Source organism: Mustela nivalis (assembly GCF_964662115.1).
Source record: "Mustela nivalis genome assembly, chromosome: 4".
NCBI classification, from domain to species: Eukaryota; Metazoa; Chordata; class Mammalia; order Carnivora; family Mustelidae; genus Mustela; species Mustela nivalis.
This window is the reverse complement of record NC_139023.1, coordinates 28162876-28177588: the sequence shown is the minus strand read 5'-3', so window position 1 is coordinate 28177588 and position 14713 is coordinate 28162876. Positions and strand designations below refer to the sequence as shown.

Below are 14713 nucleotides of genomic sequence, written 5' to 3'. Positions count from 1 at the left end.
ACTGTGTGGCGGAGAGAGCCTGAAGATGGGTCATGACTGCTACATGGCCCTTCCCAAATTTCCCCGATAAAGAACAGCATAATGTGGATTCAACTACGCAGTAATGCAGTCAGCATTCGTGAGTAGTTGTAGAACCGGATTATTTTATATGTCACTTAGAGCTATGATGTCTAGCTCAATGACAAAATATTTTGAGGGACCTGCACAGACTAATAAAGATCATGCAATTTATTGGCTCATTGGAGTCTAAACCAAAGTTAATGAAAATATCTTAATAAAATGTGCCTTTTGTACAACTTCTGTGTAATGAGGAGCATATCTTTATGCTTCATTGGCTGATTCCAAATTCTAGTAACTTGTTTATTTGGGGAGATTCTATAATAATGCAACTTAATGATGCATACAGTACAGATCAAGTGATTCAATTTTACAAGGTTTTTGGTTTCTTTCATTTTTTGTTTTTAGTATGCTGCGTCCTCTGCCTAGAATATTATTCATAATAAGGTCTGTCAAAATTCAGAAACAAGGCCTTGAGATTACCTGGTGAACACCTTGTATTTTTAAATAAAGAAATGGATTTAATAACAAAATCAGGATGAGAACACAGTTTCCTTGTTCTTTTAAGATTTTAGTTAGTAATTTATTTGAGACAGAGAGAGAGTGCGAGAGAACATGAGCAGGGGTGAGGGGCAGAGGGAGAAGAAGGCCCCCTGCTGAATAGGGAGCCCAATGCCGGACTCGATCCAAGGATCCCAGGATCCCAGGATCCCAAGATCCCAGAATCCCAACCTGAGCTGAAGGCAGACGCTTAACCAACTGAGCCACCCAGGAGCCCCAAGAACACAGTTTTCAACTCTGAATCCTTTGTTCTTTCACCCATCTTTAAGGCCTAGGAAAAGCCACACCTTCTTTATGAAGACTTCCTCGACCTCCAGACTTTTTAGAACCCCTAATCATGGTCTATGATGTACCATTTAGCATTTGGTTAAGAACTTTTGTCACTCCCCCCAGTTATATCTCACTCCTGTATCTTTAAGGAGATTATTATCCCAAGGACAAAATTGTGTTTTATGATACTCTACACTGAAACACCAGAGTGCCTAGCAGAAAGATATGCACCATGATTATCTCCTAAGGGACTTGCCCCTTTTCTAATGAATTCAGTACTTTGCTCCTTGTCACTTTAATGCCATCACCCTCTTTCATAAAGTAAACTTTCATACATGTGACTTTTCACCCATATCCTGGTACATGCACAGGCGTGCGTGCGTGCGCGCACACACACACGTACATATCCCCAACACCTAGCACTGTGCCTGGCACACACACTAAGTTCTCAATACTGTTTACAGAGAGAAAGAGAGAGAGAGAGAGGAAGTTGGTTTGTGAAGTTACTATAAGCAGGGAAGGTACACAGGTACACACAAAAAGTAGGATTTCAACTGAGCCTTAAAGAAAATACACTGACTGGAGCGCCTGGGTGGCTCAGTGGGTTAAAGCCTCTGCCCTCGGCTCGGGTCATGATCCCAGGATCCCACATCGGGCTCTCTGCTCAGCAGGGAGGCTGCTTCCTCCTCTCTCTCTGCCTGCCTCTTTGACTACTTGTGATCTCTGTCTGTCAAATAAGTAAATAAAATCTTAAAAGAAAATACACTGATTAACATGCAAACAGGAGGGAAAATTATACTTAAGGCAAAGAATATCCTGTATTTTAATCCCAAATTGAGCACTTTTTGTTTGTTTAATCGCAGGTCATTTACTTAAGCTCCCTGAAGCTCTATTTCCCTACTGCTGAACTAGGATAATATTATATATTTTGTAGAGTTGTTATAAGAAATAACTGAGTTGAATTATGCAGTAGGAATCAATAAATAGTAGTTATTAACAACAACAAAAGTTAATATGAACTCCCTGAATGAAGAAGCCAGTAGAAGTGCCCATGAGGGCCTAATGGGTAGCTCAATTAGGCCACGGCCACATGCTTTACAGAAAGAAAGGACAGGTGGCAGTGGAGGGAGAGGCCAGATTGAGTCACTGTCTCTCTCTGACTACCTCCAAGCTTAAAGCTATCAAATGCATCATTAAATTCACTGCGGGGTGTGGTGAAGGCCAAGGACTAGGAAGCGGTCCTTTCTCAGTAAAAAGCACATTTTTTTTTTAAATCGGACAAGACACGGGTTGTAATCTCAGCCCTAGCAGTGGAGTAAGCCTGAGGCAGTTGGCTGTAGCAGGTGATGAACAATGGATATATACAAACCCGCTACCATGATGCTAAGCACGCAGCGGACACCCAAATTTTCGTTCTGTCCTCTGTGACGTACCAGCATCATATCCCACCACTCTTTCTACCTTTCTTTTCTGTCTTTGCCTCTTCCTAAGCTTTATTCTTTCTTGGTCACTCATTTCTTTCATCTGCTTACCTAGACCTTTGTTTGACATTCGAGGGTTGACTGAGATTCATTTCCTATGAAAGCATTCATAGAGCACTTACTGTAACTCGGGCACTGTGCTAATAACACTAGATTCCAACACGGTTGCCTGTACTGCCCGTGGAAGTACTTCAGACTCATTTGCATGAATGAACATGTCCTCTCAAGGTAACTTAGTTGGCAAAGGGCATCGAGTAAAGTTAAAGAGAAGCCACATTGTAGGCCAAACATGCTCACATTTTCTGTAGTTCCATAAATGTGTGTGGGCATAGCATAGACAAAACTCGGGCAATCTGGGATAGGTACCACTCAAATAGCAGGAAGCAACAATAAATAACAGTGGGGACACGAAAGCCAAAGTATAAGCCAGGCATATCCTTTTGACCCCTGAATCCTACTTTTGGCAATTTAGCCTGAGGAAATAATTATAGCAATGCACAAAGATTTAGCTAGAAGATGTCCCTTGCAGGCTTGTTCATGTAACACTGCAAGTAAAACAAGCCTTAACATTAAGGATAGATGAACACAATTATGCTTTATCCGTATAAGTAGTTAATAAGTGATATCTCAGAGGAATAATTATTACCATGGAAATAGGACCAGGTACACTATTAACCCACCAAACCAGATTGCAAAGCAAAATATGCCAGGTGAACTTGTGCTTGTTAAGTATATATGAATAGACAAAAGACAGGAGGGATAGCAGGATACTAAAAATAATGAACTGTAAAGGTAAAATTATAAAAATTTCCACTTCTTATTTTTTTGTGTTTCCTATTTGTTTTCTCATTTTATATACTTCCATGGACCACTTTCATAACAACAACAAAAAAGAAATGCCACAGTTATAAATGATATAGATAGATAAGTATACATACATATAAATGATGTATGGATGAATAGATAGAAGGTAGATTAGACAGATAATAAACAGATGTATGATAAATAAATAAATGGTAGATAACTAGAAGGTAGATTAGATACATAGCGGACTGCATAGTGGTAGACAGATGAAGGAGTAGACAAATGAGAGATCAATGGTAGATTAGTTAGGTTAAAAGGTGATGAATTAAATAGGTAGAGAGCAGATGAGCTAGATAATGATGGATTAGATAGAGACGGGTATAGATGACGGTTTAGAGAGAGAAGACAAACAGACCTTGGGCAGGTGTTGGATTAGACAGACAGGTGGTAGATTAGGTAGATAATGATGAGAGCTACACAGAGGACAGATCATCCTGTAATCCAGGAGGCACGCAGAGCAGGACGTGCACGGGACAGTCTCGGGAGCCCCGCGCGGCGTCCTCAGCCGCAGCTTCACGGGAACAGCCCGTGTCCCTCCCGCTGTGGCTGAGCGCGTCCCTTTCTCGCCAGGTCGACGCGCACGGCAACATTCTGCTCAGCACCCTGGAAATCCGGAACGAGACGAGCGGCTCGGAGGTGCTGACGGGCGTGAGCGAGCCCAAGGCCACCAGCATGTACTCGTACGACAGCGCCAGCATCCAGTACCGCAAGCCCCTGAGCAGCCGCGAGGGCTACGGACGCGCGCTGGACCGGCACGGCGCGCACAGCAAGGGGCGCATCCGCCGGCGCGCCTCGCAGCTCAAAGTCAAAATCCCCGACTTGACTGATGTGAATTCCATAGACAAGTGGTCCCGAATGTTCTTCCCCATCACCTTTTCTCTTTTTAACGTCGTGTATTGGCTTTACTACGTACACTAAGGTCTGTCCTCATGGTCCTCTTGATTCTTAACCCCACAGGCGCCCCCACCTCCGTGCCCCCCCAGCACCCCCACCCCCGCCCCCGCCCAGCAGCAGCGATCCTGCTGTTTTTTGAGGTAAGAGATTCAGCCATCCAATCGGTTTTAGGCCTTGCATATCAATTTTATTACTGCACCATGTTTACTTCCAAAAACAAAACACCCACCCACCCACCCACATACACACACACCAAAAACTCTGTTTTTTTTCCAGTCTACTGTGGTCCAGGTTATCCGCTCTTTCAGAGCTCTAGTAATTGCCATGTTTACAAACACACACACACACACACACACACACACACACACACACACACACACAGGAGTTAGATCTTTAGCAGTCCTCCCTACTTACCCTGGATTTTACTGATTTATTTCTTAAATGCGATTGGAAAGAGGACCTAGCTCTGTGCGCGCACCGCTTCCTGGTAAACTGTAACAATCACATGCTGCCAAAAAACAACACAATTTCCAGGATCTCAGAAGAAAAAAACAAAGCCATTGACAAGTTACAGATTTCCAGGAAGAAGGGGGGATAGAAGGAGCCTAGACAGGAAGGAAGGCTCCCCTCCAGGCTCAAGTCTCCAAAACTCCCTTGTAGAAGGGGTCCCGGCTCCACGGGAGAGGAGGGAGGGATTGACCAGGGCAGAGGAGTTTGAGCCCCAAAAATCTGCCATCCTCACCGCACCGTTAAACTGGATATTCTGGGGGAAAACAAAAAACGCTTCCTTCTCCGACTTGCAAGCGGATTTCAAATTAGCACTAGAATCCATCCTGGTGGCCATTGAGAACATTTTTCTTTTGTTGAGAATAAGGAATCTGGGGCAATGGTGATTTCCTTAACTATTCAAATGAGCAGCCTTGAACTCATTTCATCGCCTCTGTGCCCTGAAGCCATGCCTGTGAATGTCCCCTGTCCCTGCTCCAGAGAGTAAGGGACGAGAATGGAGAAGGAGGGCTTCAATAATGGGAGAGTGAGCATTTTTTTGCTTGGGAAAAAAAAATTTTTTTTGTCCTTTCCATGAGGAAGGCAAGTCTTATGTGCTGTGAAAAGGGTGCCTGGGCAGTTACCTAAACTGCCAAATCTTCAATCAAATAGTATATATTTCTTAGCCTTCCAGAGAGCAGCACCTAATGGTGACAGGTCTTGTTGGACAGGCCTCAGCGAGCACCTTACGGCTCTGCTCTCTGAGCTCTGCATTCCAAAGTATGAAATGAATGCTTCAGGAAATGCACATACACCCACTTTGCTGCCCTTCTCCTCTGAGGCCAGATTTCTATTTTTTAAAGAAAAACTTCAAAAGAGGAAAACCACAGATAACAACAACAATGACAGAATCACTGGGCCTTCAAACATGCATACCAGCCCCTAAAACATAGAACGTGTCCGGACTCGTGAATCATTGTCATTGCTGCTCTGCCTTATCTCTGCTCATGGGTTACCGTAGTCACGAGTCGCTGAAGGGGCATCCCTCATAGGCCCAACACACACTCCTAAACGTGTCCTACCAGCTACACTGGGGTTTATCCCATTTTATGTCATTAAAGCCTCTTTTTTTTTCCCCCAGTCTAGAGAGTAGCTAAGAATTCTCTATGTTCATTTGCAAGGTTGAGTGAGACCCTAAAATGACCAACCAGTGATGGAGGCAATTTGTTTGGAATCTGATCTCTGGATGTCAAGTAAGGGTTGAGGATGATTGCATCATTTGATGATCTGGCTTTCTCCCTAAGGCTGGGATGAGGGTCTATGTTTACAAAAGCATCAGCTGCTAGAAATTATAGTCTTACTTGGAAAGATAAGGCCAAATTCCTGCTGATAACCCCAAGGGGACAGAGCATTGAGATACTCTTTTCAGAAAGCAACAAGAAAAGACAACCCCCAAATAAATGAATGGTTATGGCTGCAGATAATACACATTAATAAGAATATAAAAACTGTGCTTTTACTGCAAAAATTATCTCAATGGTTTCATTAGAAATTAGTAGAGTGTGGGGACCAAATTCTCATTTAGGGTTATAGTTTGCAGAATCACAGTGCCCTGGTCAAGAGAATCTCCAGCCTCCGGAGATGAAGAGATCCATTCTGCAACTGACTAGTTCTTGGCCGGGAAAGATGCTTTGCCATCAAGAAATGCCCAAAGAGAATGGAATATGACCATATTGGGAGGTTAATATTCCCAATGACCATCCAGGAACCATTGCATATTTAAACACAGGAAGGGAGATTGTTGGCCATTGCCCAACAGGAATGAATCCTTCTGGTGTCAAAACTCTTTAAAAAGATTTTAAGGATGAAATGCTAAATGAGAAAGGAAGTGTCTATAATCTATGTTCCGTAACAAAAAACAGTTTTTTCTTTATTCATCTGTTTAGATCGTCTGCCTTGGAAAAGACTGAGGTAATTTTAATTTTATGATTTTTTTTAATCCTGCCTTCCAAGTCTTAAGGAATTTGATGCTTATAGTTGAAAGGTAAAGCACCTCTGAGAAAAAGAGAACACTTAAAAAATTCTTATATCTTAACCTTTGTAAAATGAAAGATTAGTGAACCTGAATCTACATCGGGCACAAAATAGTGTCACTGTTTGTCCTCCTGGGCTATAGAGGGGACACAGGATGGTGCAAATAGCTATTTGCTATTTGCAAATTAAATAGCTATTTGCTATTTCCTATTAAATAGCTTTGAGTTTAGAGGCAATGGGAGCCTGAAAAATGGACAAGCTGACATATTTCTGGTTTATGACCTCTGTCCCCACTTCCTTCTTCTGGACACCTTCCAGCCAAATTCCCTCCTCCTCGACCCCCACCCACACTCCCTCTGGAGTTAACAGTCCATGGAAAAAATTCCTTCCTTCCCTACCTCTCTCTCTTGTCTTGCTCTAAATGATGTACATAAAAGTTGTTAGACATTCCTAAGTGCCCTCACACTGGTCCCCGTTCCTGAAAGATACAGATCAAGACATTATCAAGGGGTCACCATCTAGGTATTCCTGGCTTGTTTTCTTTTTACCATGAAAATAGCCATACTCTCCTGCATTACTGAGTGGCAGCAGAAGCAGAAGACTGCGTAGACTCACTCTCCTATGCCCCAGTCATGTCCAGGGGACCCCACGTCCACAGTTCATAAAGTGGCACATAAGCTGTGTCATAGATGTAGCCTGTGTAGACCCAGCAGAAACCCCATCTTTCATTTGACAATGTGACTACACACTCATTTTTCCCACTCATGTTCCTTGGCTTCACATATCAGGGGTGACCTATGTTATGCTTAACAGCTTTGTGAGGCAGACCCAGGTAAAGACACACTCAAAGGTAAATTACCCAGGATGATTGCCTCCATACTTTGTACTGCCAAACAGAAACAGCAGACTGGTTGGTGATTCTGCCGGCTAAATGATACGTGTTCCCATATCATATATGCCATCTTTATTGTGCATTATAAGCAACGAAAGATCCTGAAAATGCAAAGAGAAAAATGTGGTGCAGAGAATAAAGTTTGGTTTATGGATCCAAGGATAGACTTTCCTTAAGCAAACATTACATACAATATACAGAAATGTTGACTAAATTCCATCCTTCCAAAATCAATGACTCCTTTATAAATATTCATTTATGAAAGAACTCAGTTAAAATTTGCCAAGTTAATCAAACAAACAAAAAATATTTATAATGCTAGAAGGAGATAACCTCCAAGATTTCTTACATGGACAATTTTGAATAGTATCTCACCAAAGGGTGATGTGCCCCTAATTTTTTTTCCTAAACAAAATGTAATTCTATATCCCAGGAGGGAGGAAAAAAGAATGTACCATTATTTGTTCGTGTTGGTTCAATCAGTGATTACTGGGACGAGAAAGAATAATGAACACGTTATCTCAGTTTCCTGAAAGCGAACAAAGGTAAACTTGTGAACAGAATGTAGAATAATATTATGTAAACTTCCTTGTAAATTCTGTACATAGTTCATTGACTTGTTCCCTGTTGCGTGGTGGTCTTCGGCTTTGGGTGGGTGTTTGAACAATCTGAGCATTGTAAATAATGTCAGCTTCTAAGGCACTTGCTTTTATTCACGAAGTGAAGCAACTAGTGATTTGGGCCCAAACCAGAATCTCTTCGCTCTTGCTGTTTCTCTGCCATTTTGTGTGTGTGGTTGTGTGACTCTGCCAGGCATCTCTCTGCCCCCTGCCTCGTGCCCCCACCCCGCAGAAAGGAACAGTAGCCGCAGACACGGCTGCGCTCTGGTGGGGTATGGGAATGGTGCGCCAGCAGAGACAGGAACCGTAGCGAACTGCTTCTGGAACCGTGTCATGAAAAGTAGATGTGTTTGTATCAGTCATTCGTGGCTATTCATATATCGAAATACCAAATTTTCCACGCTATTGAGGGGTCAGGAATGGAAGAGATGTTCAAAATCCACAGGTAATCCAAAGCTTCCTTTGCACTGATAGCTCCAGCTTTTAACTTTTTTTCCTTCCACAATATTTCCCAGAACTTTTAATGAGAATAGACGTGAATGGATGGGTCTGATCAGGGCAAACACACAGTCAAATGTCCAAATGATGGAAAGGAGAAAAGGAAGAGACAGCAAATGACACTGAAACACCAACTGGCTAATGAATCCCTCAAAAATGCAGAGGTAACTATGTTACTGCTTCTAAAAGGTAAAGAGAGAGATCAGCAATTAAAGCAAGTATTTTTCAACTGGGGGCCCAGGGTTGTGTTTGATATGTGTTAGTTAAACTTAGAATCTGGTAATTAAATATTTTCACATATATTTCTCCCAAGTCCTGATATTCTTGCAAAAGACGTCAGAAGGCTGGGACATTCAGGCATCCGCTGTGTTTTCATGCCAGCTGGCAGTCCCAGAGAAGGTGATGGAGTCTGCAGAAATTCAGAATATCGCAGCAAGCCAGGACATAGATTGGTTTTTAGAAACATTTTTAGAATGAACCGTGTCTTTCTTGGAGCTAAGAACTTGGCAAGACAGGACTTTTTGTACCAGGATTTCATGTACCCGGAGAATCATTTTGGTTCCAAAATGTGTCAACCAATGTCCATCAGTAATAAAATAAGAAAAAGTGTCCTATAGAAACTAACAAGGTCAGTCAATTTGTAGATCCAGAATACACTGTGCTTTTACTCTAATCATGTTTTTTCTATATAACAGAAATCACCAAAACTGACAGAAAATTGTTAAAAGTTATAATTTCACAAGCCACATTTGAAAGGAAACCTTTGGTAAGAGAAGAACTGCAAACCAGAAAATACTAAGTTCCTAAAAGGGTAAGAATAAAGAGTTTTGAGTTTACTTTTAGTTCTCCGATAGCAAGAATTTCCTTATTTGGATGGAAAAGGTTTAACAGTTGTCTTGTTTGGTTTTGTTTTTCCTAATCAAAAAGTCTTCGGTTCATCAAGGGGCTCACGGTCGTTCCTGATTGGCCGCTAGGTACTTTGCACCTCCTTGAGCAACCAGCACTCATCACAAAGATTTCAGTAGGAAATCAATGTGGGAAAAATAGGTGTATTGTTGAACCGGTTGGAAAGAAACCCATTCTCAATAATGACTCTACCGGTATTTCCTGTCTGGAAGACAATAGAAAAATAAATCAGGAGTAGAGAGGCCAAATAACATTACGCATTTGCCTTAGGTACACAGGGTCACAGATTCACCTAGCTTCAAACAGCTCCCGTTAGAAGCCAAAGGATGAATAAGAGCAATCGGTATTGCCATCTGGCTTTCACCTCTCCCTGGGTTTCCTCTTGAGGAGAAACAGTAAAGGGGGAACATTTTCCAATAGGACTTTTTTATAGGTGAAAATGATTAAAATACGATACGCGTGTGCACCATGCAGGTTTGGCTGCGTGCGAAATACATTACCTCTCTCGTGCTCATTCCCTCCCAGCACCAGACGCCATCTTGCCTCCTGCCTTAACCCAACAGAATCAATTCATGTTGCCTCCTCGTCATTCGAAACCTCCTGAGTTATGTGCCCTTGCATAGCTGAAAGCTTGTATTGTGTATCTTCGATTCACAAAACAATGAATCTTAATAATCTCCCCCAGATTCTTAGTCCTATTGCCTTTAAAAGGTCTTTGGAGGGAGCTTTGGAATCTGGGTAGCCTCCTCCAAACTGCTTCGGGTTATTTTTCTTTTCTGCTTTTCCGTCCTGTATGTCAAGAGTACATGTTTACATAAATCTCGTCTCCCTCGGCCCAATTTAAAATAAAGTGGAAATAAAAGTCATTAGCTCAAACCTGGCAAAATTCACATTATCTACACCAAAGCTGGATGACAAGAACGTCCCCCAACATTCTAGTGGCGGGACGGTGAGTTCACACTGTATCAGCTCTTGTCCGTCAAACTCATTTCTCACGCCCTCCTTCAGCCTTAACTGTATGCCTTTAAGAAACCTATTATTATTCCAGAATGGTTTCTCATTCACAGCATACACTGCTGGTTACAGACGATCCTCTAGGAACTCTTTTACTCCTGTTACAGATTCTGTGTCTGTGCATCACCCCACCAACCCCCCCTCAGCCTTCTAACAGACATTAAATGTAGGAAGACAAGTCATAAGGCAGACTCGTCCAAACTTCCCCTATGAAATTATACAGAACATCTTTTTCCTCCAAACAGCCTTCCTCTACTTAGAGAACAGAGTCCTCTACACATGCACCAAGCAACGTGAAGACTAACTTCAAAAAATTAACAGTAAGTGAGCAGCATGGTGGAGAGAGGGAAATTATAGCGGGTGGAGGGTACCCTGGAGTTAGGACCGCATGACGTGGCCTGTATGTTGCCTCTAGCGCTGCCCAGTGTTTCCAGACATGCCACCAGATGATTCCCAAGTTCCCTCCCAGATTTCCACCAGTGGGAACCAAGTTCCCAGCTACATTTCAAAAGGAATTTTAGAGAGGTTCATTTGTCCAGGAAGTTACTGGAAAGATACAGGAGCACTGTAGGCTCTGCTAACACAACCCCATAAATTCAGTAATAGTTCTCATTGTCTATCTGTGGGAGTCAGTCATCAGGGTAAACTGTCTGGTGTTAAGTGAATCTAATTTAATACCTCTTCAAATTCCTTTAAATATACATTGAAGTTACAATACTTAGAAATTTAAAATAAATTTATAGGCAAATGGCCAAAAATAAATTATTTTATAATTTTAGTAATGGTCTACACTACAATATTAGCCTCCAAGGGCACTGGACAGACTCAGATAGCATGTATCAGTGTGGTCTCTGTTTTTAGATCTCTGGAAGATACAGCTCCTCTAGGCCACTCTCTGTGTCTCAGTCAGGAAAAGCCCTGAAATACCCCCTTAGGAGTGGAAAAGCCCAGGTCTAGACAGCATCTAAGCAGAAACACTGCCGCCGTGCCCTTCAATGTTTGTCCCCAGAGCCGGCCCCCATAGCTCTCTGTGCTCTGTAAGCGGGAGCAGCAGGTGGGGTTAAGCTCTTAGACAAGGGGCAGCCTCCCACCAGGTTGGAAAACATTCCAGGTCTTTCAGACCTCTGCTATCCGCTCTCCCTGCCCCCACTTTACCAAAGCCCCTCCCATTTCCCACTCCACCAGTTCAATCTGACAGATGTTTTAGGCACAGCCATGACGTAACTGAAAGTTTACTTTATTAAACTGAGGTTAGCAGATCTAGCTTTTTGTATATTTAAAGCATGCACCCTCCCCATTCCAGCCTCTGAGCCTGATTGCCAGGGAGATCTCTGCCCACGGGTGTTCTTAACTTCTTCCCTTTTGCCAAAGATACCTTCCAACTCTAAACTTCCATGATTCTCCTGAGAGCCCCGCCCCCCATCATTCAGAATTGTTAGGAGAATGCCTAAAAATTCCTCCTTCCCATGGTAGACCAGTCTACCCATGAGATGGCCGCTTTTTTGTCAAGTTAGCCTAATATCCTGTCCCTTGACCTCGCACACCCTCTATAACCTCCCGTTCCAAACTTCCCATGTGCAGATGTACTCATCACTCCTCGAGTAGTGAGCTTATAGTTTTCTTTTTCAGGTTTCTCTTACTTTTACCTAGAGATAGGTTCATATTTAACGACATCTTTTTAAAAACAGAGGAAGCACTTGTAAGTCTTCAAGTTCTCACCAAGATGAAATGAATACTTACAAAGATGAAAAGCAATTAGGATTCATTCAGGTACAAGTAACCAAAAACACAACTAAAAGTAACTTCGGCAAGCAAAATGATATAGCTCTTATAACAATAAGTGCAGGAGTAGGGTGGTTACTGGCTTAATTATTTCAATAGCACAACTTCGTCCAGGACCCAGGCCCCTTCCCAGGACCAGTTCTTCCGAACTCTGTATGTTACCGGCACCCGCTGGGGTTGCAGCATGGCTATACTCAGGAACTCATATCAAGTGGCAGAAACAAGGGAAAGTCCTGTGTAGGTCTCTTTTGAAGAGCCAAGATATCTTTCCCCAAAAACCTCTCCCAGCCATTCTTTTTCGTTCCTTTGGCTAGGGTTGGATTGCACAACCCCTTCTGAACCAGTTACTGGTAAGAGGAATGAAATTATCATGATGGGGTTACATTATTGACCCAAAGCATTGTCCAATGCCTGGGGCAGGGGGGAAAATGGAATATGTTAACAAAAAGAAGGAAGAATGGGCTTTTGAGTAGATACCCAGTTGTGACTGCCAGGCATCGGTCTAAGGTATCAGAAAATACTTCGTTACACAGAATTTCATGATTCCATCTTCCCTACAGCCCTGTGGTTATGATGACAATACCAATATATGGAAATAGAGGCTAAATAGGTTAAGTTATTTACCCCACATCGATAACTAGTTAGTGATAGAGTTAGTATTTGATCTGAGTTTGTTTTGCTTTTTTCTGGCTGCAAAGGCAAAGCTTTGTCTACTCTATCACACTGCCTATATCTAACCCTTTTTACCTCCATGATCCTCCGTGCTGGGTGGCTCAAACATAAGAGGAGAGTAGGAAGAAAAAGAACAATTTCCATTCCCAATATCTAGATATTATGCCCAGTAAATAAACACTTCTGTTCTGTTCTTTTTTTATCCTGTTCCCCCTCCCTGCCCTGGCCCCTCCCCCCCCCAACAAACACACAAAAGCCTTTCATTATACTCTTGAGGGAAAGTGTAGAAGGAACAGTTCACATAACAACTGAATAGCCTGAGGTGTGCCCCAGTTCTTTTGGGATAATATTACAAGGTTAGGGGACCACATGCCCCAGTTTCCCTGAGACAGTCCCAATGTGTAATTACCAACTGAACCACATTTCACTCTCAGATCTGTCCATTTAAATAACAACTATATAGTCACACTAATTATGGGTCTCATAATCCCCATACCTGTGTATATGGGAAATATTGATAAATTAACACCTTAAAGAAAATACATGCCTTGGCTCCCTATGAATCACTTAAGTCTGACCTCAGTCTCTCCATCACTCAGGGTCATTTAGTCTCTCATTTTTCCCCTGACCCACCCTCAAGCTAACTATTCCTCAGGTCTTTCCTACCCTTCCACTGAAAGGAATGCCACTTCTCATCCCAGAATGTTCTCCTTGCTGTGCTTGAAGTTTTACATTTTATTTCTATGGCCCAGATTTTCCTCTTGCCTAGCCCCTTCCCAAGGGGTGGATTATGAATTAAGCCACCGTCATCCAGAAAGCCAACCACGAGCGATCTTCCCTCATTCTGTTCACTCTCCTGCTACCACTCCTTCGATTCCTGTGGCCACTAAGTCAGTAATAATGGATGCTTGTTGAATTTGTGGTTATCTTCCAGTAGTTTTGCAAATAGAGGTTCCCCTTCTCTAAATAAAGTGTAACGTCTTTAAGGGTAAATGCCCCATTTTCTAATTCTTCTGTATTGCCCAAAGCACCTATTGATCTTATCATGGTAGAGTCTGTAAATGACCTACGTTGGTAAATGTAGCAACAGAAAAATGTAGTTTCGTAACAGGCAGTCCTTCAGGATTACAGGTAACACCAGGTGAAACAGGAGCCGCCTACGCCCTCCCCCAAGTTACCTTAGTTCCATAGAGCCTACATACAACTTCTAACTGGATAAAACATGCAGTCAACTTACAGAGGAACCCAGGTTTGGGTCCGTGCAAAGTGATTATGGAGATCTTTCCCCATTACTCACGACTAAACAGACTAAATCGTGATAACACCATTCTAGATTCGACCAGTTCTGGCAAATTGAACTTTCCATGCTGATTACTACTCCTTTAACTTTATGGAAACAGGAAATTCTTCATTCTAAGTCTCACTTTTCACCCATTTATCCCCATTTGCCTTATTAAAAGCCTTCTGAATCTAGGTTCTGTGGGGGTGTTTACTCCCCCAGTTGGGATTGCACTGCATAACTGGAACACTCCAATGTGAATTCCAAGAGAATACTTCTAGACGGTATTGCACACCAAATTTCACTTCTGCCAAGAAATAGAAGGTTTAGAACTCCCTAAGAGGGACGGACAGTTAGTTCTTCACTGTCCCTCAAGATTGCCTAAAATAGATATACAGAGAAA

General features: G+C 42.5%; 1 protein-coding gene across 1 annotated transcript in view; it reads left to right on the top strand.

The window, feature by feature from the left end:
• GABRB1 (gamma-aminobutyric acid type A receptor subunit beta1) overlaps window positions 1–9493 on the top strand; it is a 399050-nt gene extending 389557 nt beyond the window's left edge. The window contains exon 9 of the mRNA XM_082728493.1: window positions 3804–9493. Coding sequence (XP_082584619.1) covers window positions 3804–4151 — 348 coding nt within the window. The 3' untranslated portion in view covers window positions 4152–9493. The remainder of the gene's footprint in view (window positions 1–3803) is intronic.
• The last annotated feature ends 5220 nt before the right edge of the window (window positions 9494–14713 follow it).